This window comes from Rhinolophus sinicus, linkage group LG06 (genome assembly GCF_036562045.2).
Source record: "Rhinolophus sinicus isolate RSC01 linkage group LG06, ASM3656204v1, whole genome shotgun sequence".
Classification (NCBI taxonomy): domain Eukaryota; kingdom Metazoa; phylum Chordata; class Mammalia; order Chiroptera; family Rhinolophidae; genus Rhinolophus; species Rhinolophus sinicus.
This window is the reverse complement of record NC_133756.1, coordinates 103,421,809-103,446,815: the sequence shown is the minus strand read 5'-3', so window position 1 is coordinate 103,446,815 and position 25,007 is coordinate 103,421,809. Positions and strand designations below refer to the sequence as shown.

The window sequence follows — 25,007 nt, the reverse complement described above, 5'->3', positions numbered from 1 at the left end:
TAATTGCAGTTCCAGCCTCTCCTGGAAGTGGAATTTCTAACCAGTCTCGAATTTCCTGTCAGCACTAATGAGGTCATCTTGATAAAACCCCCTGCCTTTCCCGGAAAGGTGACCTTGCCCGTCCACCCTTAACTTCCTTGTCCCACCCTCTTTTTACCTATAAAAAAACTTACACTTTTGTACAATCCCGCTGAGCACCCATCTAATTGCTAGATGGGATGCTGCCCAATTCATGAATCATTTCATAAAGCCAATTAAAGCTTCAGATTTACTCGGTTGAATTTTGTGCTTTAACAATATCTTTTTGGTTTCTTAGATCACAGTATCCTCTAAGAGGATATTCTGTTGACAAAGCATGTATGTTCTGTTGAGTGTCTTTTGCATTGTTCAACAAGGTAGTACAATTGTCACATCCTTGTTTCAGCCCTTTCCAGAGCAGATAGGACTCTGTTATGTTACTATTCATATTCTGGAAGCACAAACTTCCCATTTGTCCTTTAGCTCAATAGAGAGAAGAATGATGGTGATAATAAAGTGTTGCTTTTCTGAATTGCTAAAGAATATGTATGGATACTCGAATGATAGGGTAGGTATAGAGCAGATAGAAACGAGCAGGAGAGACCTATCCCCCGTTAGAAAGCTCCTTGCTGCAGCTCTGACTTGGGTCAAGACCCCTTGCAGCTGCCCTCACTTAGGACACCAAAGCCTTACAAGCCCAGCAGGATTCCAGGCTCACACATGCCCCTAAATCAAAGAGATGTGTTGTTAAAAGCCAAAGAAAGGAGGAAGACATTCCGCTTATCAGAGTATACAGCCGGCTTATCAGGACCATTTTAGTAAGCTGTTCAAACAAATCATAAAAAGAAAACTGACAGAAACGGCCTTGAGAACCAAAAGGGAGAACTGGGCACCTCAGCAGGAAAGAAAGAGATAAACAGAAGGGAGAGGGGGAGGCAATTCTACCCATAGAAATAAAAGCCTTTATGCAATCTAAGGAGAGGCCTTCCCCCCTTGGGACTGGTCTGCTCCACATCTTGGAATGTATCTGCCTTTGCTAATAAACTTATTATCTTTTACCTGCACAAAACGCTGTCTCTCAACTGAATTCATTCCTTCAAGAAGACAAAGAGCAGAGGAATATTATCACCACCGGTAACAGAGCAAACACGATTCGTTCTATTGTCATTTAAAAAGATGTGCCAGACCCAGGACTGTGGCAGAAGGTTTTGTTTACACCCACAGCTGATGGAAGCTTCCCCAGGGCCATGGACTTCTCAGCAGCAGTGGGCTCACACACAAAGGACCTGGACTTTCGTTTCAGGTTTTATTTCATTCTTTAAAACATTTTTTTTTTTTTCACAGTTTGAAGCATAATAACTTACAGCTTAACATTTAGGGTGGCTAACCTTTATGACTTCATATTTTCTTCTGTGAAAAACAGACAAAAACCTCAGGCTTCTGGGATCAAAAGCTTTCCACAGGAATGTTCAGGATGGAGAGAGATTTAAAAGTGCAAAATGAAGAAATGTAAAGCTGAGGGTATAACCTTTCATGAAATTTTGAGGGGCAGGGGGCCAATTTACACCTGGGTTTTGCCCAGTGGAGGCCACTCACTGGGTATTCATTTCCATTTCTCCTTTTATTATGAGAATTTCCACCCCTGATTTCTGACAAACTGAGATGTAGAGTTCTAAAAAGCAGGTAGAATAAAATAGGACACAGATTCCAGCAGTTACCAAATCCAAATTGGTTTCCAGCTGATGGGCGTTGTGTGTGAAAGAGAAAGAAAGATTATCCTTGACTGCCCTTTTCTCTCCAGTTCCCCTCACCCTGCTTCTTCAGGGCACCGGAGACCCATGGAAAGAAGCCGTCCTGGCACAGGCCAGGTTCCTCTGACTGGGGAACGGGCACAGGTGTGCGTGTTTACATGCATGTGGACAGGAGGTGGCTTGAAGTGAGAACGTCTCAGCTGCTAGAGCTACAAATCAGTTGTTTAGACTGTCTGCCCTCTTGCCTTTTGAGTCAGGTGGTGCCTTCAGAGCCCGTCTCTCCATCACTGATAGCTCCTGTCTGAATACTCCAAGAGATCTCTTCCTGCAACCCTGGGTTCATTACTCGGGGAGAGGCCTCCTACTAACTTTGCCAGGCAACTCTTTATCTGCCACTTGGGAAGAAGAAAAGATGTGGACATTAGGGATTTGAAGGGAGGGCAGAGAGAAGGGAATGTTCTAGCTCTCCTTCTCCTTTGCATTAGTGAATTTGCAGCTGAGGGCTGGGGACATAACTAAAAACTGCAGCCTTCACCAATAATTGGGGTGGTACCTTCGGTCTGCAGCTAAAAATACTAGTGAGAGAAAAGAGAAATGGAAAATAAATTTAGGCCTGCTTTAGAGATTGCCAAATGGAAGTTGGGATGGAGAAACTTGCAGGTAAACCTAGTAACCAATATCAGAGAGGAAGGGCCAAGGCCAGCTGTGATTCAGTCTCTAATTTCACCTGGCACCCAATACCCCAGGGCATTTGATCAATTTCCAGTACTCAGTATTGCACTGCTTTTCAGATCCTGGAAGAATCGTCATGCTTGTCTTAAATTGCTTGGAAAGCTCTATGTCTTCTGCGGGCTTCACTTGATATCCTGACTGTGAGGTAGGTGAATGCCAAGTGTTCCTTTGCCCACTTGGGGGAGAAAGTGTGGCTGGCTTGAGACATGAAGTGCTAGTGACTGAGGAGGCTAGGTTTTGAAGCCTGCGCTGCCCGACTTCCCAGGTGTACCACCCACCATGCAGGCCCCGCTTTCGCACAGCTGGTCGGGAGGCCATCTGAAGGCCAGATGCTGCCCACAGAGAACTGTGGTTTTCCTCACACTGGGGCCACAAGAGGGAAAATCCAATTCATGCTGGACTTAAGAGAGGAAGAGAAAGGTAATTTTCTCCTTATTCCTTGTTCCCAGTGCCGGTCCCTCAACAAATGAAGCTCTTCTCCCTAAAGTTCCAGGCCACGAGGGGCCCTCGCCCCGCTCCGAGCAACTCGTGATAGCACTGCAAACCTCACGCTATCTCTTCCTACCTCTGTTTCTTAGGCAGGCTGTCTAAACGCCTCATGTTTTCTCACAGCAGGTGGTTGGAGGGCACCGGCAGTGCTGACAGACGCACGGAAAGCTGCACACTTGATCTGGAGATACGCTGCCCTCTGATATGGGACTCCTCCAATGGCCATGACCCGGGCCCAAGCCCTGTGCCACTGGCTATGGGTTAGCATGGCTCTGACACGGCAGCCAAGCAAAGCTCTGGCTCAAAGCCTAAAGCTCTCTTCTCCTTGAACTTCATGCATGTACAAGAACTGACTTTGTCCAATCCACAGCTTTCAACTGCATGCAGTCACCTTGGTGAACGTCTGGCGGTCCCACCGGGAATGGGTGGCCGTGGCAGGACAACAGGAGGCTCTTAGGGTGGATTGATGTGTTTACTCCTTTCACTGGAAAATAATATTTTCCTCTTGAGGTAGGAATGTAATTGGGCTCAGCCTTGGCTAACACTCAATATCTTGCAGCTCAATCTCCTCAGTTGTGCTCTCTGAAAAGCAAAAGACAAGTCAATGAGTTGCAAATGAGTCACCAGGTGGTTATTTGGTGAGAACAAGATTAACATGTGCCACACCACTGGCCGTAAAAGCATACACTGATTGTCACAAGTCCCCGAAAATTACCTTTGAGCTTGTGCCTTCTCTTCCTCTGGAATTTATATGCACACTTATTACAAACCCACATGAGGCTGATTAACACTGCGGCCACAGCAGCAAGAAAAGCAAGGAAGACTGCAACGAAGTGGAGGTCTTCATAGAGGATCTCTGTGGGGCGGGGTGAGAGCAAGGGGAAGATAAATCTCTTAATGTCATGAAGTTGACCCCCCCCCACACACACACACACTTGCAGTCACAGGGGCGCCGGGCTCCTGGGGCTCTTACCTGACACATGCAGCATGATGGTGCCAAACTGGCTGCTCCCCAGTTGCTCTGTCACCGTGATGACATAGTAGCCGGAATCCCTTACGCCCACACTGAAGAGCTGGATGGAGCCGTTGTCAAAGGTGCAGACTCTGTCCTTGTGGCTTTGGGAGACGTTGGCCTGAGTCCCTGGTTTCCACTCTACGATCTTCTGCACGCCCCAGGTGGATGTGTATTTCCACTCGATGGTGGGGACGCCATGGCAGGAATAGTCCACAGACAGCAGGATGTCTTCTTCCACCGTGGCATTGATGGCAGCCTGGGGAATGTACAGTGACACGCCCTGACCTGCAGGATGGAGTGCTAGATGTGGGGCCACTTATATGGACTCAAAGTGACGTGAACTTCTATATTCTCTGATGGAGTGCCCATGACATGCCAGGCTCCCTTCTCGGTTCTAGTGCCGATGCTACAGTGGTGAATGTTATGAACTAAATGTTTAGATCCCCCCCCACCCCAAATTCCTATGTTGAGACACTAACCCTCAGTGTGGTTGTATTTGGAGTTGGGGCCTCAAAGGAAGTCGGGTTAAAAGAGGTCATAAGGGTATGGCCCTGATCCAACAGCCTTCAGGTCTTTGTAAGAGGAGACACGAGAGAGTCTGTGCTCTGTCTCCATGGGCACACATGGACGAAAGGCCATGAGCAAATGCAGCAAGAAAGCGGCTGCCTGGCAGCCAGGAAGAGAGTTCTCACCAGAAACCGAGATCTACCAGCAGCTTGATCTTGGACTTTCCAGCCTCCAGAACTGCGACAAAATACATTTCTGTTGCTTAAGCCCCCCAGTCTCTGTTTTGTTATGGCAGCCCGAGCTGACTAAGACAGTGAACAGAACAAAAGGTTACTGTTTACTGTTCCCTGGAGCTTCCATTCTGTAAGGGAGACAAACAAGGGCTAAATGAGCCAACCAATCATCTTAGATAATAGTGAGCTTTAAGGATAAGAAAACAGCACCCTTTCGACCAGTAGGGGTGGAGGTGGTACACACCATTAGAGAGCATAGGCAGGGAGGACCTCACTGAGGAAACGGCATTTGAACTGAGCCCTAAAGGACAGGGAGGAAGAAGAGGCAGCCAGGTGGAGACATTTGGGAGGCGCGTTTCAGGCAGCGGGAACAACCATCGAGACCGCGAAGTGAGAGTGAGTGCTGGTGTGTTTGAGGAACAGAAAGGCCAGTGTGTGAGAATTCACTGAGCCATGGGCAGAGTTTAGGAGACAAGGTTGGAGAGTTGGGCAGGACCCAGGTTGCGACGTGAGGGTCAGGGGTGGGAATCCATAGGAAAATGAAGTAGGAGGGTGACATTCTCCATTCAGTTTGAGAATGTCTGCTGTGGAGAATATTCTAGGGGTGAGGGGAGCAGAGTGGAAGCAGGAAGAGGACTCGGATGGCTGCCAAAGGGGACTCCGGATAAGAGATTGAGATATAACCTTGGAGGGTGAAAAGCGGTCTGACTTAGGAAATGTATTTGGAAGTAGGGAGGACAGAACATGCTGACGAAGTAGATGTGGGAGTGGGTGGGGCAAAGAGGCATCAAGCTGAGATTTCTGAGTGAAATGGGTAGATGAATAGTGCCATTGGCTAAGGTGAAATGTATGTGGTTACACATGTATTAAGTAGGTAGCAGGCACAGGCCCTGTGCTAACTGCTTTACATACATCGTCTCTTCGCCGCACACAGCCTATTGTGATTTTATTGAGAATTTACATATAACAGGCTCCCCAGGATTAACTAGCTTGTTCAATTCACTCCTCAAAGCTGAGACTCACAAGGGCTGCCGATTCCAAAGTTTATATATCAAACCTCTATGCTTGAATCAATAGTCAGTGATTGGCAGTTGACGGCACAGAATGTGACAAATGCCCCCACACTGAGAAGAGTGGAAAGGGTTGGCTGGAGACCAGAGAGTGAATTGGGCAAGACTCAAGCTTGGAGCCCATCCCTTGGTTTCCACCTCCACCTCCTGTTTAGCCCTCTCACTCTTTGGGTGTCCAGTTGCCCGGGGGCCCCTGCTGTGTGGCTGCAGGTAACCATGCCTGTTACTTTTTCAGACCTTTCTCATCGTCCTCTCCCATCGCCAGCATGTCCCATTTGTGCTGCTCTCCTAAGATCTGGCTTGGTAACTGGAGATAAATAATCTGATAAATTCTGTGCTGAAAAATTGGGACTAATGGCTTTCAAGAATTATAGTTGGCAAGTAATAGAAATGTATTTTCTCCCCAACTCTGTATTTTAAAAAATGTTAAACTCCCAGAAAGGTTGAAAGTACAATTAATATCTATATAACTGCTAGATTCACCACAATTATTAACTTTGCCACATTCGCTTTCTCTCTCTCTTTTTCTCAGGAAGAAAACAGAGGTCAAATTGCAGGTCAGCCCGTGGAGGGTAGGAATTATGTGTTTTCTTCATCTCTGTGTCCCTTGTACTTAATGCCTGACATAATGATTGGTCAATACATGTCTGTTGAGTGAATGAATAAGTAAATGCCAAATATTTATAAAAGCAAGAAGGATGAGCCATTCCTGATAGAACTGTTCCTGCTTGGGTGGTTTGAAAAATTAGGCAACTCTAAAAACTAACAAATGGATAGGAAAGAACTATAACTTAGTCAAGGCTTTCTGTAATAGTTATATAGATATTATGCACTTTACAATCCTTATCTCTTGTTTTTTACATAAGAGTTAGCAACACTCCTACATAGCTAGGGAATGGCAAAGGTGGGATTTGGTTTCTGTTTTGTCTGTTTTTTTCTTTAAAGTTTATTGGGGTGACACTTATTAGTAAAGTTACATAGGTTTCAGGTGTACAATTCTGTAATACATCATTTATGTATCACGTTGTATATTCACTTCCCAGAGTCAGTTCTCCTTCCATCACCATATATTTGATCCCTTTCACCCTCATCTACTATCTCCCCTGCCCCCTTATACTCTGGTAACCACTAAACTATTGTCTGTGTCTATGAGTTTTTGCTTCTTTATTTGTTTGTCTTGTTCCTTTGTTGTTTTCAGTTTTATATCCCACATATCAGTGAAATCATATGGTTCTCGACTTTTTCTGTCTGACTTATTTCGCTTAGCATAATAATCTCAGGATCCATCCATGTTGCTGCAAATGGTACTGTTTCATCTTTTCTTATGGCAGAATAGTATTCCATACACAATGCAAAGGTGGGATTTGAACGCAGTTCTATCGGATGTAAAATCCGTGTTTTTCTCATTCTACTACCAAGTAGAAGGACTAACTATCATTTATCAATCTATGTTTTCTGATTTCTCTGACCTCAAATTCGAGCAGTTGGAATAGCGATTACTGAAAGATCTGGAGAACCATATTTAGAACTAGTGACAAATCTGTGTCATCACTTATGTGTGTTTCATATACATCTCATGTTAACCATGTTGATCAAGGGAGACTGCCAGCTCTTTTAATAGCCTTGGGGACCGTCATTTGAGCCTTTCAATTACTTTGCCCCAAGAAACAGCAAAACTGAAAAACAAAAATAACAAGTCCAAGTTTCTGAGATGCTGTTGTAAAACAATAATATAAATGGAGCTAGTTTAAAATGGCACTCGAACTTCCATACTAGAGGAACTGCCTTGAAAGATCTTATGCCTCAGACCTTTGCAGTATTAAAACAGGGCCAAATAACCTTTGGACTGGACCTAAAGCAACGTTGTGCTCCACAGAACTGTTTGCAAAAAGCAGACATTATGACTACTGGACTGATGACGACCTGACTGAAAATTTAAAACGTTCTTTAGAATTAATATCATTATGTTAGCTTATCTGCACCTATAGAAATGCCTTCCTTCTATAGATATAACTGTTCCCCTTCCCTTTCTCATAAACACCCTTTGCTTTGGTCTCTTAACTGAAACAAAATTTGGGCCTCTGCCTGAATCAGTGCTCCCTGAATAGCTACATATATTTTTTAAGTCTCAAATTAATGCCTGTTGCCTCTCACTTTGGCCTGCTATTTTTAGGCTAACACTGATACGGCTAGAAACTGACCAACTAGTTTGTACTGGTTTCTGTATTTTCTCTTGACCAGAAAAATCTCCTAATCAGACAAACTAACCAGGCACTTAGCTAGGTTTTAAGAGCAAAGAATTCTTCCTCCTGTCAATCTACCACATATAATTAGAAATAAGTGGTCCATAGCAAAAATGGAAAATTAACAGTTCCAAGATTTTAAAAGTAAACTGCTTGTCAACTGTTTAAAAAGTTGAATTAATGAATAACTACCTCTGCACCTCATGCTAACATCATTCCAGAACAAGTCTGGAGAAACTTAGTGTCTAGACCTAGCTTAAATGTTCTACTCAAGGAGGTTGGTTAATAAATCAGATTTTACTCTGAAAATGGATGTCAGGCAGCCATTAACAAGAATGAGCTTTGTGAGAACAAGGAAAGATGTCCATGATATGTTACTAAGTTAAAAATAAATTTATAAAACAGCATATTATCTTATTTATATTTGTGTAAATATATGTTAATATGTATATACTATGTATAGAAGAATGTTGGAGTAACATATGTTAAACTGTTAACTAGAGAATGGATAGCAGCAGAGTTTTATTTTCTAAGTTACACATTTATATAATTTTGAATTTTTCAGTTATTTGTTGAATTAATAATTATAAAAAAAATTGTTTTTTAAAAAAATCTTTTTAAGTTCCCCTGATTAGTTGAAGCAATCTTGTGGGCAAAGTTCAAAGAAAAGTTTAAAAGTTTACCTTGCTTTTCATCTTCACTTGAATTCTATGTGAAAAGCAGAGACCTAAATTCTACCCATTTCCCAGATAGATGCAAATGTCTCCTTTAAGGAAGAAGTCACAGAACTGAACTGTGCGGGACTGATTCACAGAACTGATTTAGCAAGGTAGAAGTCACTGAAGCTTCCTGAAAGCCTGGTTTCCTGGAGCTGGAGAGAACCTCTGGGAACTATTTAGAGAGAAAGGACCAGGCAGGTGAAACCAGCTTCCCAGCAATGGGCTGGAATATAATACAGCAGGTCTTCAGTTAATGGAATTTCATTCCAAGTCATCTAATTATAATGTTGATGAGAAAAAAAAAATCGATTCTTGGCCAGGGCCACCGTCTATGTGGAGTTTCCACATTCTCCCCATGTCTGCGTGGATTTTCTCCGGGGAGTCTGGTTTCCTCCCATGTCACAAATATGTGCCCCTGAGGTGAACTGGCGTGTCTACATTGCCCCAGTGTGAGTGAGTGTGGGTGTGATGGAAGGGCATTCTGTCCAGGGTGGGACCCACTTTGCGCCCTGAGCGGCTGGGATAGGCTGCAACCACCATGTCCCTGAACTGGAATAGCAGGTTGGAAAAGAATTCTAACTTGTTTTTACCAATCTGTCTTAAATACGAGGTCAGACAATTAAGTTCGTGAACTCATTGCCGAATATCATCACGGTCACCTTCCAAGTACTCCCCTTGGGAAGCTATGCACCGACGCCAGCACCTAGTCCACCCTTCAGAGCAATTTGGGAACTCTTTTTCTGGAATGGCCATCAGAGCTGTGGTCGTATTACCCTTGGTGTCCTGAATGTCATCAAAATGTCTTCCTTTCAATATTTCCTTTATCTTCGAGTAAAGAAAGTCACTGGGGGCCAGATCAGGTGAGCAGGGAGGGTGTTCCAATACAGTTATTTGTTTACTGGCTAAAAACTCCCTCACTGACAGTGCTGTGTGAGCTGGTGCATTGTCATGATGGAAGAGCCATGAATTGTTGGTGAAAAGTTCAGGTCATCCAACTTTTTCACACAGCCTTTTCAGCACTTCCAAATAGTAAACTTGATTACCTGTTTGTCCAGTGGGTACAAATTCATAATGAATAATCCCTCTGATATCAAAAAAGGTTAGCAACATCATTGCAACAAGTTCATGAGCTTAATTGTCAGACCTCATATATATCTAGCTCACATTTATTTCAATATTTAATATCAAAACCATTTTGGGCCTTCATTTAGAAGTTTGGTGATGTTTTTGTAACCAGAAATATACCATAGGAACTTAACTCTTGTTTATATCAATTCGCCTAACGCCTAAGGTATAATTGGTTTTCTTATATATGTTGTTTCGTTTTTCCAAGTACCCATAGATGACATTAAGTGAAGACTTAACTGTACTCAGAATGGTTACTTATTCCTTTTCTTACAAATAAATTATAGAGGTAGTGTTTTGCTACTTTTTAAAAACTGATAATTTAAGAAGGATGCATGTCCTGAAATCACACCAGAGGTCAATAGTATTCAGAACACAATTTCAGTAGACAAGGGAAAACCTCTGGGAGGAGGCTGTGAAGATGAGGATGGAAGCATAAGTGTCAGGCCCACCAGGGCACAGCATTTACCACGGGCCCACCACTCACTCTTCTCAGTGTGTCACAAGCCTCAGGGTGACCAAAGCCTCCCAGTTTGCCTGGGACTGAATTTTCCCAGGATTTGGGAGTTTCAGTGCTAAAATCAGGAAGTCATGGGCTAACCAAGACAGCTGGTCACCCTGTCTGAGGCTTAAAGAAATGTTGAAGAGCAAAGAGTAAATTCCAAGGTATACGATAGCTGATTTCCAAGGCATCGAGGGGCCTCGCAGGAGTGGTGCGGGGCAGCCAGCTCCAGCTCTGGGTAAGTTGAGAGAAGACAAATACCATTCTTCCCTTAACTCCCTGGCTCCCAAACATATCCCCCAAGGGTCAGCACTCCCACTGCGCCCCCACTTTAGTGGATGCTTCCCACCAGTCGTTGAACCCTGTCTACACTTGCCACGCTTCCTCCATAGCAGGGCACTGGCTCATGGGTGCTGGCCTGGTGAATATTATTACCCCCCTTTTATTGAGAACCGAATCAGGTTTGCAGGAGCTGGGGAAGGGGAGAGACACTCATGTAAGCTGAGGCTGGAAGGATAAGACTTTAAAAGCATGGGAGAACGAGGATGCACAATCCCGGCTGGGGGAAGAGTGAAGCCACCTAGGGAGGCACAGCGGATCCTCAGGTTGGGGACCCAGTGAGCTAGAAGTGCAGGTTGGCTGTAGCATGAGGAATCTGTGACAGGCTGGGGGTTACCCCATGGAGTTATTCCTCAGGCAGGGAGGACCCAGGGTGGTTTTCAAATAGAGACATGGCAGGATCTGAGCTGGGCTCCTGGAAGGGCGGTCTGGCAGCAGAAGTGTTATCATTTACACACATCACCCGCACTGCTCTGGGCCCACCACATGTGCTTGTCCTATCTGTGTACCTTCAGGAGGACCGCTGGCTGGAGCCCAAACAGTTGGGAACAGCTGGGTGTGGCCCTATCTGGGGATAAGAAACAGCAGGAAGTGCACATGTGCATGGCAGACTGTGAGAACTCGCTTCCAGTTCACCTCGGCCACCCCTGTGTCCAGCACAGGGCTTGGCACTTGTAGGAGCTCACAATGTACTCGTATGAATCCTTGTGGCACAGTTGGTCCTGTCCAAAATGTCCACAGAGACATTTGGTCCACACCAAAATGTCCTTGGTATTTGATCCTGTACCAAAACGTCCATGGAAACATTTCGTCTGCATAGTTCACATAAAGCCTGCTCTTCTGCAAGATTTGAACCCAGACCCATCTACCTACCCCCTTGTGCCATGACCAGCTAGGCTACGGAGGTGAGAAGGGTTGTTATTGGCAATACAGCCACAACACAATTATTGGACCAATAAAACTTGATAGTATTTTTTTATTATGAATCCTATAAACCAAAAGTATAAATAAACATTATGGGTCCTTTGAACCCAGGGACATTTTCTAAGTGTGATATTTTGGACAGGACCAAATGTTTGCTCATTGTATGGATGAATGAATGAATGAATGAATGAAGACATATATGCCCTGCCTGTCAAACTGCTGCCCATTTGGATAGAACAGGAAGGGAGGATCTATGCTGAGCTGAGGAGGGCAACGGATCTGACTGAGGGAGGTGCTGGCAAGAGTCCTTTCCCAATCCTACGTCTGCTGAGAGTCAAATAGCTAGGATGAGAAGTGGCACAGTTTTGCACACCTAAACTATCCATGTCCATGCCTCACTTCTGCCATTCTTGAAACAAGCAAGCTTGGAATTCTGGAAACACAGCTTCTTGTAGGAAGCCAACACCCCCCCCGAAATAATGGCTTCTGGGTTTAGATGTCACGAATAGTGTTGATGACTGACAATTGCACATAACTTACAGGGTTATGTTACCCGTCCCTCCTGTTAGCTCAAGTAGTAATTCACCCCCTCAGTGCCTGATGACTCAGAGACCAAAGATCATTTCGTCCCAAGGGGGCTTCCCCATGATCTTGCTCTTTAATGGCCTTGGGAAGTCACCAGACCTCAGCCAAACCCACACCCCATGGACAGGTGCAGGTTTGGATAGAAGCTGGGAGACTGCTCTCCTCCTCAGGTTCCTGTATTTGTACCCCAGTCAAACAAAAATCACTCCAAAATGGCAATAGCCACCATTTCTATTGGGAACACCTGTTAGGGACTAGCTGTCATACGCAATTATCGCAGACCAGTGAAACCCAGGCTGGGAAAGCTGAATGACTTGGCCGCTGTCAGACTGGTAAAGATGAAGAAGGCTGATAACATTGTGTTGTCAGGAGTGTGCAGCAGTTGTACTCAAACATTACCGTGGGGATTAAAAATGGGTGTAACCCACGTGGAGGGCAATACGATGAAACCTCTAGAATTATTTAAATAGCACATACCTCTTGACCTAGAATTCCACTTTTAGAAACTTATCGTACTAGCACTAAGTGTACTAGATGCAATGATATAAGTACAAGCATCGCCACTGAAGCAAAGTATGTAGTCAGTCAATTGCAGTAGTAAATACTGGAGACAACCTATGTGTTCTCCAGTGAAGGAAAACTGTTTGTTACTCTACTCCCAACTCTTCTGACACTAACTGGAGTCAGCACAAATCACACAGGTTAAGGGGTAAGTCTCACAAGACTGCCCCCCACTACAGACGCCAATCACAAGTCCTGGCCTCCCATACTTTTGCCCAACTGGCTACACATCAGGGGTTCCCAACACCCCTTCCTCAGGTTTGATAAGTTGCTGGAACAGTTGAAAGAACTCAGGAAAGCACTTTACTATGAGCAGTTTACTACAAAGGATACAACTCAGGAAGAGCCAAATGGAAGAGATACCTAGGGCAGGGTCTGTGGGGAGGGGCATGGAGCTTCCATGCCCTTCCTCTCTGAGTACATCACCCTCTCAGCATCTTGATGTGTTCACCAGCCCAGAAGCTCTGTGAACTCCTTCAGTTTGGTTTTATTATTATTATTATTTTTTAGCAGGGCGTGATGGTCCATTATATAGGCATGATTGAATGAAATCCTTGGCCATTGGTGATTAACTCAATCCCCAGCTCCTGTCCTTTCCCTGGAGGTCAGTGGTGAGGCTGAAAGTTCCAACCCTCTAACTATATGGTTTGTTCTTCTGCCAAGCAGCCCTCACCTTCCAAGAGTCTCCTCATTAATAAACAAAAAGACACTCTTATCACGCTGGTGATTCCAAGGGACTAAAGACCAAATAGTATAACAAAAGACGCTCCTGTTACACCTGTCACTCAGGAAATCACTAGGGTTTTAGGAGCTCTGTGTCAAGAACCAGGATCAGAGACCAAATACATATTTCTTATTATGTCACAACCAGTTAAATAAATGATCAACATTCATACTTTGAATTACCAATATTCATACCTGGGAATACTAGAGACATTAAAAAATGAGGCAAACCTATGTGCATTAGTATTTGATGATCTCAAAAATGATGACAAAGCACAAGGCAGAATAGTGTGTACAGAATGTTTCCATTTGAGTAAAGTGCACACACACACATGCCCACTTACCCGGATAAATGGACCTCTGAAAGGATATACTAAAAACCTCGAGCTGTAGTTGTCTCTGGGGAGCAGATTGTGTGTCTGGGGTGGAAGAAAGCCTTACATTTCACTCTATACCATTTTGAACAGTTGGAACATTTTAGGGAGTTTGTGAGCTACTTAAAAAATAAAAATAGCGTGCAAAACAGCGTCCAAAAGGAAATGCGTGCAAACATTGTCTGAGCCCCAGGTTTTTCACATTTGAAAATGTTAGTAATTCACATTTACACATTGACAACGTACTTAACAAGCATTATCTCAACTTGTGTGAGGCAGGAGATGGGTTAAGAAATTATGGTTTTTGTTTAAAGGTACTTGCTTATCTGATCACTGAAGAAACTATTACCAGCTTATAATAAAGGGTACAGTATGACTCAGGAATAGCCAAATGGAAGAGTTGCATAACGCAAGTGGGGAAACTGAGGCTCAGAGGCCTAACATAAGTGCCCCAGTCCTTGCTGAGTAGAAAATCAGAGCTGAGACTGGAACTCCACTCTCTTTTCATTGCCCCACAGCTGCCTCCAGTAAGCAAGATACTCTGAGTATAGACCTGGGCTTTCCAATATGGTAGCTGCTAGCCACTCATAGTTATTGAACACTTGAGATTGGCTAGTCTTAGTTGAGACGCACTCTAAATATAAAACACACATCAGATTTTGAAGACTTAGTATGTTAAACAGAGCGTAAAATATCTCATTAATAATCTTTATCTTGATTACATGTTGAAATGATAATATTTTGGATATATTGGGTTAAACAAAATCTATTATTAAAACTGAAAAGTGAAAAAAAAACAGGTGAAATTAATGTGGCCACTAGAAAATTTAAAATTACGTATGTGCCTTACATCTGTGGCTTGCATGATATTTCTATTGGACAGCACGGGTTTAGACTATCACTCTTCCACCCTCTTGCAAAAAAAGAAAACCCACCCTGTTCCCTTAAGGTCATTCCTGTCTCCTCTTCTCAACAACGTCAGCACTGTGCCCCCAGTTCCAGCATCCTCATGGACACTCCATCCTTGCTCTACAAGAACATTCTTCTTCTACTCTACCTTGGCCTCCAGTAAAGCAGCCTGCTCAGCCAACAACCTTCTTCCTGTTTACTGTTCAGCTTCTACCATTGGCCTCCTGGGTCCTTCCTCTTTCTACTTTCCCCAATCCATCATCCTTACTTCCCTCCCTATCTTGGTTCCCTTCCCATCATGTCCTAAGCACTCCTGCCAATTCTTTAAACTCCACTGGCCTCTGTCTTTTGCCTGGCAAAACTCTCACCTGCCATCAGCAGCTCTCTGCTTCCTCTCTGCCCAAACCTGGGCGTCAGCACTGCAGCAGAATTCCTACAGCAGACACTCTCCAAAACAACAAAGCCCACTGTTTCCAGGGTACATTCAAGGTCACCGAATTCAAGAAGGGTCTCCATACTGCCAATTTTACTGTTTTTCATGTAAATTTACTCTTCCTTATTCCACAATGACTAAGACAAGTTCCCTCCAATCTCTTTGGACCTCCAAATTCCTGCTCATTCTCAGTAGATGACCTTCTCCTCCTGGGGCACTGCTGACCACTCTCTCCTGCTTGAAACACCCATGTGGCTTCTGGGCCACCACACTCACCTGGTGTTCTTCCCGGCTCCTTCTCTGACGGGAGAGTGGAAACTCAGCAGGCTTGGTGAGAGGTCAGCTCCACCCTTCTCCCCAGAGGTGAGAAGGCACACCTGCTTGTGGGAGCAGAAGGTGGCAGAGGAGGGCACAATGCTGGCTGGGAAAGCCCTGCGAGGGCCACCCCATGGACACTCTGTGGAACCAAAGACCCGGGTTCTGTTTTGGCTGCACACATCCTAGTGGGGTGACTGCACAAATCCCTTTACCTCTGGGACCCACCGTTTCCTCATTTGTAATTACGGATCATCACGGCTTGGATGCCAATGAGTCAACGAAAACACAACCCAAAAAACCTGGGGGTGACAGAGTTTGACAGCCAGGAACAATTCCAGGGGGCAGGGGAACTCCCTTCCCTGATTTCTTACCCAGAAGAATCCCTGATTCCAGGCCACGAGAATTGAACCCAGTCTCATTCCATTCAACGAGCGTTTGGGAACGGAAGCGAGGGGAGCTAACATTTGCAGAGCATCAACTCAGCGTCTCATGCTCTATGTGGAAGTCCATTATTAGTTAATTTGGCGCCTGACCCACTCAGCCCAATCTCTTCTCAGAGCCCCCGCAAAGAGGGCCTTTCGAACCCAGAAAAGGGTGAGTGAAGTAATTCCATTTGCCCCCTCCACCGCTCCAATGTTATCACACAGTATTTTTCAACATGCAGCTGCACCACAGCCACCTGCAGGGCTTGTTAAAACAATTGCCGGGACCCAGTCTCAGTTTCTCACCCAGTAGGCCCGGGGTTGGCCCTGGAGTTTGCCTTTCTAACTAGGTGACGCTGCTGCTGGTCCCAGGACCACACTTTTAGAACCTCAGCAGTCACGATTCTGCAAGAGCATAGGGCAAAGCGGGCACTGAGGGTGCTCCCAGCATCCCTGCAGGCTGGCCCCTCCTCTCCTCTCCAACATCACTGCTAACTTCGTTTCAGCCAGGCCGTGGCCACTTCTGCTGCATAACTTCTCTTCTTGGAGAAGAAAGCCTTGTGACACCCAGGCAGTGCCAGAATGAGGACAAGTGGGTAAAGACTGAAAGGAGACAGGTTCTGGAGAACAGAATTGAGTCAGTGTGTACAACGGATGCATTCGTGGACTCTGGAGTCAGACAGACTCTTGTGTTCAGAATTTAGGTTTGCCAGTCACAGCTGTGTGATCTGGAGTAAACAGTTTCTTTCAGTCTCAGTTACCTTACCTATGAAATAAGGTCGGTAAGTCCTCACTTAACATCGGTGATGATAGGTTCTTGGAAACTGTGAAACAACATATAACGAAACCAATTTCACCCTAGGCTAATTGATAGAAACAAGAGTTAAGTTCCTACGGCATATTTCTGGTCACAAAAACATCACCAAACTGCTAACTGAAGACCCCAAACATTTCTAATGTTAAACATTGAAATAAATGTGAGCTATGCATATATTTAAGAACGACTGATAAAAACAAGTAGGATAATTTTCCCAGATTGCTGTTTCCAGTTCAGGGTCATGGTGGCCAGACCCTATCCCAGCAGCTCAGGGTACAAGGCAGGAACCCACCCTGGACAGGTCGCCTTTCCATCACAGGACGCACTCACACTCACACCCACACTCAGTCACACTGGGACAACATAGACACGCAGGTTCACCTCACAGGCACATCTTTGGGATGTGGGAGAAAACCGGAGTCCTTGGAGAAAACCCACACGGAAATAGGGAGACTGTGCAAACTCCATACAGACAGTGGCCCCAGCTGGGAATTCCTGTTTTTTTTTCTTATCGATATTATAATGAAATGACAGTGAACAAAGTGACGATGAATGAAACAATGTTATTCAAGGACCTGCTGTATCCTACGTAGTGTGGTGCTCGCTTCCTGCAACAGAATGAAGTTTAAGTGAGACAATGCGTGTAAGGAGATTATTACAGTTTCTGACGGTTAATGATCACTCAATAACTATTAGCTATTATTAATGAGAATTCTTTGAAGATGCATTGAGCTGCTTACGGAGTTAGTGAGCTCCCCATCCTCAGGGGTGTGTAAGCAGAAGCTGGAGCTGTACCAGGGATTGAAATAGTAGATCTGAGCCTGGCAGCTGGTTCTTCCAGCCCAAACCATATAGTAGGTGTAGAACTGGAATGAGCATTTGTAAATCTGTGATTCCTTTATGGAAGTATGGCAAGAGACTGAAATTCCTCCCTGTGGAATTCCTTCTGGAAACTTTCTACCTTAAATAAGAGCCACCCTTGCCAGAAAGCTGAACTCTTTCCTGAATGGCCACGGGCTTTGGTCAAGTTAGTGCTGTGTTTCTACTCAGATGCCAAGGAAACCACGTATGGTGGAGGCAGCTGCCTGGTCCTGAACCACACTGGGGGGTGGGGCACTGCTGGGTTTGCCCTCTGTAGAGCTTGGCTGCAGGAATTATGGTCAGGCCTGGGCCAGTGGCCAGCCTGGGGAACTGGAAGCGGGGCTCCTCCTCAGACACCTCTGCACAAATGTGTGTGGAACAGGAAGATGAAGGAAGAAAGGAGTGGCTCATGAACTATTTATTGAACCAAACCAAACTTGGAAGCAAAGCAGCCTTGTCTCCTGACTAAAGCATGGTGGGAAAGTATCTATAGGTTTGTCAGGATCAAGCCACAAATAAGATATAAACAAGACTGCTGCACACAATGGCGGGTATTCTGAGAACAGAAAGGGGGAGAAATATGCAGGCTTCCTGACAACTGATTCCATAGGAGGAGGCTAATGGGGGGGGGGGACCCAGAAATGGTCTAGTCCAGGAGCTCTCTGCCTGGCACACATTAGAATTACCCGAGGACCTTAAATACGAAACAAGTGGTGCTGGGTCCAGCCCTCAGCAAAACCAAATCAACTGTCTGGAGAAGGGGGTTGGCATCTGTAGGTCCTACAAGACCCCCATGCCCCACCCCCTGCTGCCACCAGGTGGGTCTAATGTGCGGCCTTGGTTGAGAAGCAGTAAGCCAGCCCACCCTCACATTGTCCTGTGTGCTCAGAGAAGGAAGGTGACCTCACCTACAGGGGTCAGAGCCAGCACGGGGGCTGTGACCAGTCCCCAGGCCCTTCCCCTTCTGTCAGCTGAGAGTTCCCAAGAAACCCCAGAGCCACGTGGCACAGGCCTGAACTGCCCCCCTGGGGTGCGCCTCAGTGGGGGGGAAAGGCCAATGTGCTTCCTGGACCACATGTGGACAAAGAATGTCCTGTGCTCTTTTTATGGTCCAGTGTGTCATTTCCCCGTTGCCCACAGGGCTGACTGGTGCCTTCACTGCCCAGCTCACCTGTTATGGGAGCAAATCTTTTTCCAACTTTGAACTTGCCAGTCGTGCCTTTTTCCTACTCCCATTTCTGCAGTTTAAGTAAATACTTTCCTACCCCAAGCCCATTTTTCTAGGGAAAACCCAGATGCAGGCAGATCACTGAGGTCCTGAGTGCACTGAACTTACGGAGATGTCGTGTCAGTGGGGTACCAGCTAAAATACCAGTGTGTGCATGCTAAGGCAGCAGCCACTTCCTCTTTTGCTTAGCATGCTCCGACCTGCGAGGCCCCAAGGGGAATAGTGCGCCTAGTTTTTGAGCACTTGCTGTATGCCTAGAATTCTCTTCTCCACCCTGCCCTGCTATGTACACTTACTCATCTTTCAAGACTTGGCCTCACCTTCTCCATGAAGCCTTTCCTACTTTCCAGGTAAGACGACTCCTGGTGACTGACAGAGCCAACAGACATTCCTGATCTTCAAAGGTGTCCTGATGACTTCAGGACACCTTCAGTCCAGACCAACAGAGATTATAGCAAAGCTATTGATTTGTAACATACATCCTGACTTTAGACAGATTCAAATATATTTTGTTAAGTCTCGTAGTGGCTGAAATGTACAGGTGTCCTCAGGTCCTGGGGATAACGGAGAAAGGAGAGTCTCCTGACTGCAGCCCCTTCCCAGACCAGCAGGAAGTACATTCAGGACACCTTTGGAGATCAGGAATGAAGAAATTTGGGTCCCTTTCTGGTTGATGCCACCGTCCCCTCAATATCTTCAATTTAATCCCTCAGGCATTTTTTTTTGTGTGTGTGTGCATTACCGCTGTGGGGAGGAGGTGTGTGTGCAGGGTGCCCCTGTCAGGCTGGAGGTGGCCCTGAACCCCCACATCCTGCATATGATGGGCACGTCACTAGCACTGCACTTGTCACCCTGTATTCAGGGTCTGCTCTCCCCTAAGTGAGCGCTAAAAGCTAAAAGCTTAAAGATCCATCAGGAGGAAGCTGGCTAAGTAAGAAATAGCACATTTACATGATGACATAGAGGTTGAAAGGAATGAGCAAGATCTCTGCTTATCAATGTGGATAGAGCTTTAAAAAATTAATATAAAAACTAAGTGGCTGAATAGCAAGTACAGCACTATTGTATTATTTGAAAGCACATCCAAACACCACGTTTTTGGTAGGTACATGTATACGTATGCAAAATTTTGTCTATAAATCTGCAAGTTCAATGCAGACAGACGACACCTCATTGTTCTCTGCTTCATTTGGGGCCAGTGCAGAGTCTGATACGTAGTAGGTGCTCAGTAAACATGTGCCACGTGGGTGGCAGCACAAGGTGACCAGTGGGGCTTTGTCCTGGAGCGATGGATCTGGGTGTCTCCCCAGGGACTTCAAGGGGATTCCTCCTACACTGGCTGTCCGCCCCATTCCTACCCATCTTACCCCCGGTTAAGTCCAGAACCCACAATTCCTTTCTGATTGTGGCAGCTCCTGGCCCATCGACTCCCTCCCCAGACCCAGATTGAGCCCCCATTCTGTTTCTCTGCTCTCTAGGGTACTGGGCTGTGACTCAGTGGGGACCACTCCTCTACCCTGGCCCCTCCCTGGGAAAGTAGAGATGTCGAAGGGCATTTGTGCATGTGTGTGTGTGTGTGTGTGTGTGTGTGTGTGTGTGTGTGTTGGGGGAGCAGGCTGCTTCTCAGAAGCTGGGGTTGAACCACAGGAAGCAAGCTGACTAGGCCCCAGGCCATTAACTAACCTTTCCTACTTTAGTCTTGGATCATCTGCTTCCAGGGAACACTGGCCACTCCCTGTTGGCTACCTTACCATGCTGAAAACTGAGAAAGGACATGAACAGGGGTCCTAGACAGGCAGCCCACCTTGGCCTGCTACAGGAAGCCTGCAAGCTTTCGGGGTGGGGATAACCTTTAAGTCCCTGTCTTAGTCAGCTCGGGCTAACAAAACACCATAGAATGGGGGGCTTAAACAACAGACATTTATTGCTCACAGTTCCAGAGGCTGCAAGTCTGAGCTCGAGGTGCAACAGATTCAGTGCTTGGTGAGGCCTCTCTTCCGGGCTTGCAGATGGCACCTTCTTGCTGTATCCTCACATGGTGGAGGGGGCAACTGGTGCTTTCCTCTTCTTATAGAGGCACTAATCCCATTACAGATGTCTCAACCTCATGACCTCAATCTAAACCTAATTGCCTCCAAAAAACCCCACTTCCAAGCCCCACCATCATATGGAGAGTTAGGGCTTCAACATATTAATTTCAGGAGGACACAAACATGCAGTCCATAATAGTCCCACTGATAGAGAAAAGGCTTCAAATGCAGGGAGTTTGTGTGCTTGTGTTTGTGGGGTGGGCTTTAACATAGACTTCAGTGGAAATGATGAATATCAGACTTTCTGGGTGGTAGCTTTTGACAGAGGCTGAAAAGGCAGAGAATGGAGGGAGCTGGTGTGAGGGAGCCCACTCTACACCCTCAGGGCTGGCCCTGAAGGACAGGCCTCATTCAGGCAGGGGTACAGCCATTCACTGTCATTTAAGGAGTAGACCTTGGCTAGGGACCCAGAACTGGAAAAGAGTGCCTGCTTTCCTGGAGCTTACAGCTGTGCAAGTCAGATATTCAGTCCAAGAATTGCAAAACTTTTACCCGTCCTCCAGGTTTTGCACATGCTTCAACTTTGTCTAGGACACCCTGTATTCCCTCTGTTCCATTCCCCTGGTTGCTCCTGTCCATCTGTCAGGTCTGAGGAGGTGCGGCTCCCTTTGGGAGCTTGTTCCCTCAGTCTAGGTTTTGAACCTCTAGGGCTTCCAGAAAGTTGGCACATCCTGCCGTTCAGAGCTCGCCACCCCAAGCTGGCACTCTTGTTTGCTTGCATGAGAACAAGACTGAGAACCATGGTTATCCCAGTACCCACTGTGGCTTGCTTCCTGCAGGCGGAGAGTGCACTGAATGAGTGCGTGAATAAACGAATTATACACTGTAGCAAATGGCAAGCCCACAAACATCAGGAACACCTCTACGGATGTTGCCTGAGAATAGGGGTTGGAAACATGTGCTGGAGGGGTGTAAAACAATGGAAAAGGTCACTGCCATGCCAAACACACCTACCCACCTGATGGACTAACAGCAGCTACTTCTTGCCCCACAGACAGCCAGAGGCACATACCCCATGCCAGTTATTGTAGGTTTCTGATATTTGCAGCCTGCAAAGCTGGGCACTAGCCAAAGAGGCACAAAGGTCAACAGTGCTAGATCGCCCAGGTTTGAATCCTAGCTCTACCAATGTCTACTCTGTGCAAGTAACAACAACCTCTCTGTGTCGCAGATTCCTCACTTGTGAAAACGGGATAAGAGTAGCACTTATGTTTTAAGGTTACTCAGATGATTAAATGATAGAAGTCCTGTAAAGTTTGAGGGACGGTGAGTGCATATGTGCTTAACAAGTACTGGCTCTTCCTATAGGTCCTCCCACCTTCAGTGGCCCTGCATTAGTCACTCTCTAAACCTCAGCTGACTGACTAATCTGTAAAATGCGAATGCTAATAATGACAGTTATTAAAGGAGGAAGTAAAGCTGCGTTATAATCGGTTGTTCGTATCAATGGGATTTTGTGCTGTGCGTTGAGCAGGGGGATTCAAGTGTCCACCCACCAAGCCTCCCGCTCAGGGTTGACTGGGGAGGACCACTGGTGCATTTAGGCCCCAACACCCAACCCCAAACCCCAGAACCCCTTTTCCTCAAGAGACTCTACTGTGGGTGGGTTCGTCTGAGTTATCGGGGGGACCCACAGAACGTGCTATTGACCCAGAAGCCTGAGGGGTCACCACAGTAGAGAGCCAGGCCCCTGCGCCCTTGAGGTCTCGGACACCTCAGCTGCAGTCTGGTTATTCCAGGAAAAAGAAATGAAAACTATTGCAGAGAAGGCGGCCACCGGACCGGGAGCAGGTTATCTCCCGGCCAGTTTCCGGCTCTGATAACGCCCGGCCGGGCGGGGCGGGGCGCGCACCCCGAAGTCGCCCAAGAGGTCCCTGTGGCCGCGGTCGGCGCACAGCTCCAGGCCGCGCCCAGCCCCCGGGAAGCGGCGCGTTCCCTGCGAGCCATGAGCGCCCGCCGAGGTGGGTGAGTGCCGGCAGCCAGGCACCCGCAACACCCGGGACCCTCCGCCGCCCCGCAACGCGTCGTCCCCGCACCCCGCCCAGCCCAGTGCTTACTCTGCAAACAGCCGGCTGCGGCCAGACAGAGGGCGAGGAGTCCCAGGGAGATGCCGCGGTGTTTCCTCCTGCGGCTCGGCAGAGGCCTCATGAGAAAGCCCGGGGCGACACGGGCCGGGCATGGGCTTCCCAGAGGCGCCGCGCGGACCAGGCTGTGCGCTGTGGCCGCTGCTGCCGCTGCTCCTGCCCGCCTACCTGCCTCTGGCTCCTTCAAGTCCCCTAGGGCCAGATGCAGATGAGCTGGTTGTACTCTGGTTGAGCCAGTTCCCAAGTAGTTGGAAAGAAAACGGGTGGGTGGGGTGTGGGGTGGGAGAGAGAGAGAGATTGAGAGAGAGAGAGAGAGAGAGAGAGAGAGAGAGAGAGAGAGAGAGAGAGAGAGAGAGAGAAGCAATGGCACACACTTAGAGGTAAATAATGGCAAATAAGGAGCAGTCTCCTTCCGTTCACACCCAGTTTACTGGTATTGATTCAAGATTCAGCTAGATGGCAGGAGGGAGGGAAAGCACTAGCTATTGCTTCAGGACCAAGAGGGACCATCTAATGGCTCCCTGGGAAACAAGAAGGCTTTTAGGAAAGTGAAATGATAGGTTGGGGTGAGAAGAATGAGAAGAGGGGGACAAGGGAGCCTCAGACTGGCTGCTCTGGGTGGAGCCATTGGACAGTGATGATATTCATCCACCATCCATCTATCCACTATTCACCCACCTGCCATCCATCCAACTATCCAGCCATTTATCGATTCACCCAAACTTCCTTCATTCATCCACCATCCATCATCCATCCAGCTACCATCCACCATCTACCCACACACCCATCCACACACCCATCCACACATCCATCCATCCATCCATCCATCCATCCATCCATCCATCCATCCATCCAAGAAGTGGTCACTTCTTTGCACAGTGCACAGTGCCTACTTATTTGCACAATGCCTGGCACATGGTAGATAGAGAACATTGGTGGAATGAAGCTGGACACTGTGCTATGTGCTGGGGATACAACTATGAACAAAATAGACATGACATCTCTTTTAAAATCCTGGCAAAAGGTGGGCACTGGAAAAACAAGCAATTGCTGTACAGAGCACATGTCACTTTGATGAGGGAGGCCCAGGATGCTATGGGGACTCAGAACAGGAATGATTGACCCTGGGGGCTGAGAGGAGTATAGGGTGGGAGAGGAATTAGGATTGGTCCCAGCTAGTCATAAATTCTATTCCAGTTTGTTAAAATTAGATTTCCTAGCTTCCTTTACAGCTGCGGTAGCAGTGCAATCCAATGCTGACCAGTGGTGTCTAAAGAAAGTCTTCTTGGGGAGTTTCTGGGTAAGTTTTCACTTTCCTGATAAAAATGACAGATAAAGCTAGGGCTGCCCTTCCCCCTTTCTTCCTACCTTGTGGATATCATAATGTTTAGATCTGTGACATGTCTTGCATTCATGAAGTTACATGGATGAGGACAAAAGCCATTATGCCAAGTAAGGATGGTAGAGCATAAAGATGGAAAGATAGAAGACCATGGTAGTCTAGCACACTTTCCTATCTCCTTCTTCTGGTTCCCAATGGGGATTCCTTGCCAATTCCCTGTATTCTTGTGAGGCTGACAGTAGTGGTACCCTGCTGGCTGCCCCAGGATGGACTTGTGAGACAGACTGACCAATCAGAGTACACTCTTCACCAGCCAAAGTATTTAGTTCAAGAATGGGCAGATGGGGTCCACAGAGTCTTCTCTGGACATGATATGTGGCCATTGTTGGGATTGCTAAAATCAGAGGATGTGGAACTTGACAATACTGGGGAACCATCTTGCCTGTCACATGGACAGGCCCTGAATTAAGAATGAAGCCAAGATGACACAAAATGAGAAAAGAGATAGAGCCCTAATGACATGATTTGAGCTCTGGGATTCGACGCACTTGCCTTTGCCAGTTATGAGCAAATAAATACCCTCTTTTGCCTCA

General features: G+C 46.5%; 1 protein-coding gene across 1 annotated transcript; it reads right to left on the bottom strand.

Annotated features, from left to right (window-relative positions):
- Positions 1-1,310: 1,310 nt before the first annotated feature.
- VSTM5 (V-set and transmembrane domain containing 5) lies at positions 1,311-23,441 on the bottom strand. The gene is made up of 4 exons (XM_019737554.2): positions 23,046-23,441; positions 3,964-4,290; positions 3,706-3,846; positions 1,311-3,572 (listed from the first exon to the last, which is right to left on the bottom strand). Exons 1-4 carry the CDS (start codon positions 23,134-23,136, stop codon positions 3,529-3,531), a joined length of 603 nt encoding a protein of 200 aa, XP_019593113.2. The 5' UTR covers positions 23,137-23,441; the 3' UTR covers positions 1,311-3,528.
- Positions 23,442-25,007: the final 1,566 nt, after the last annotated feature.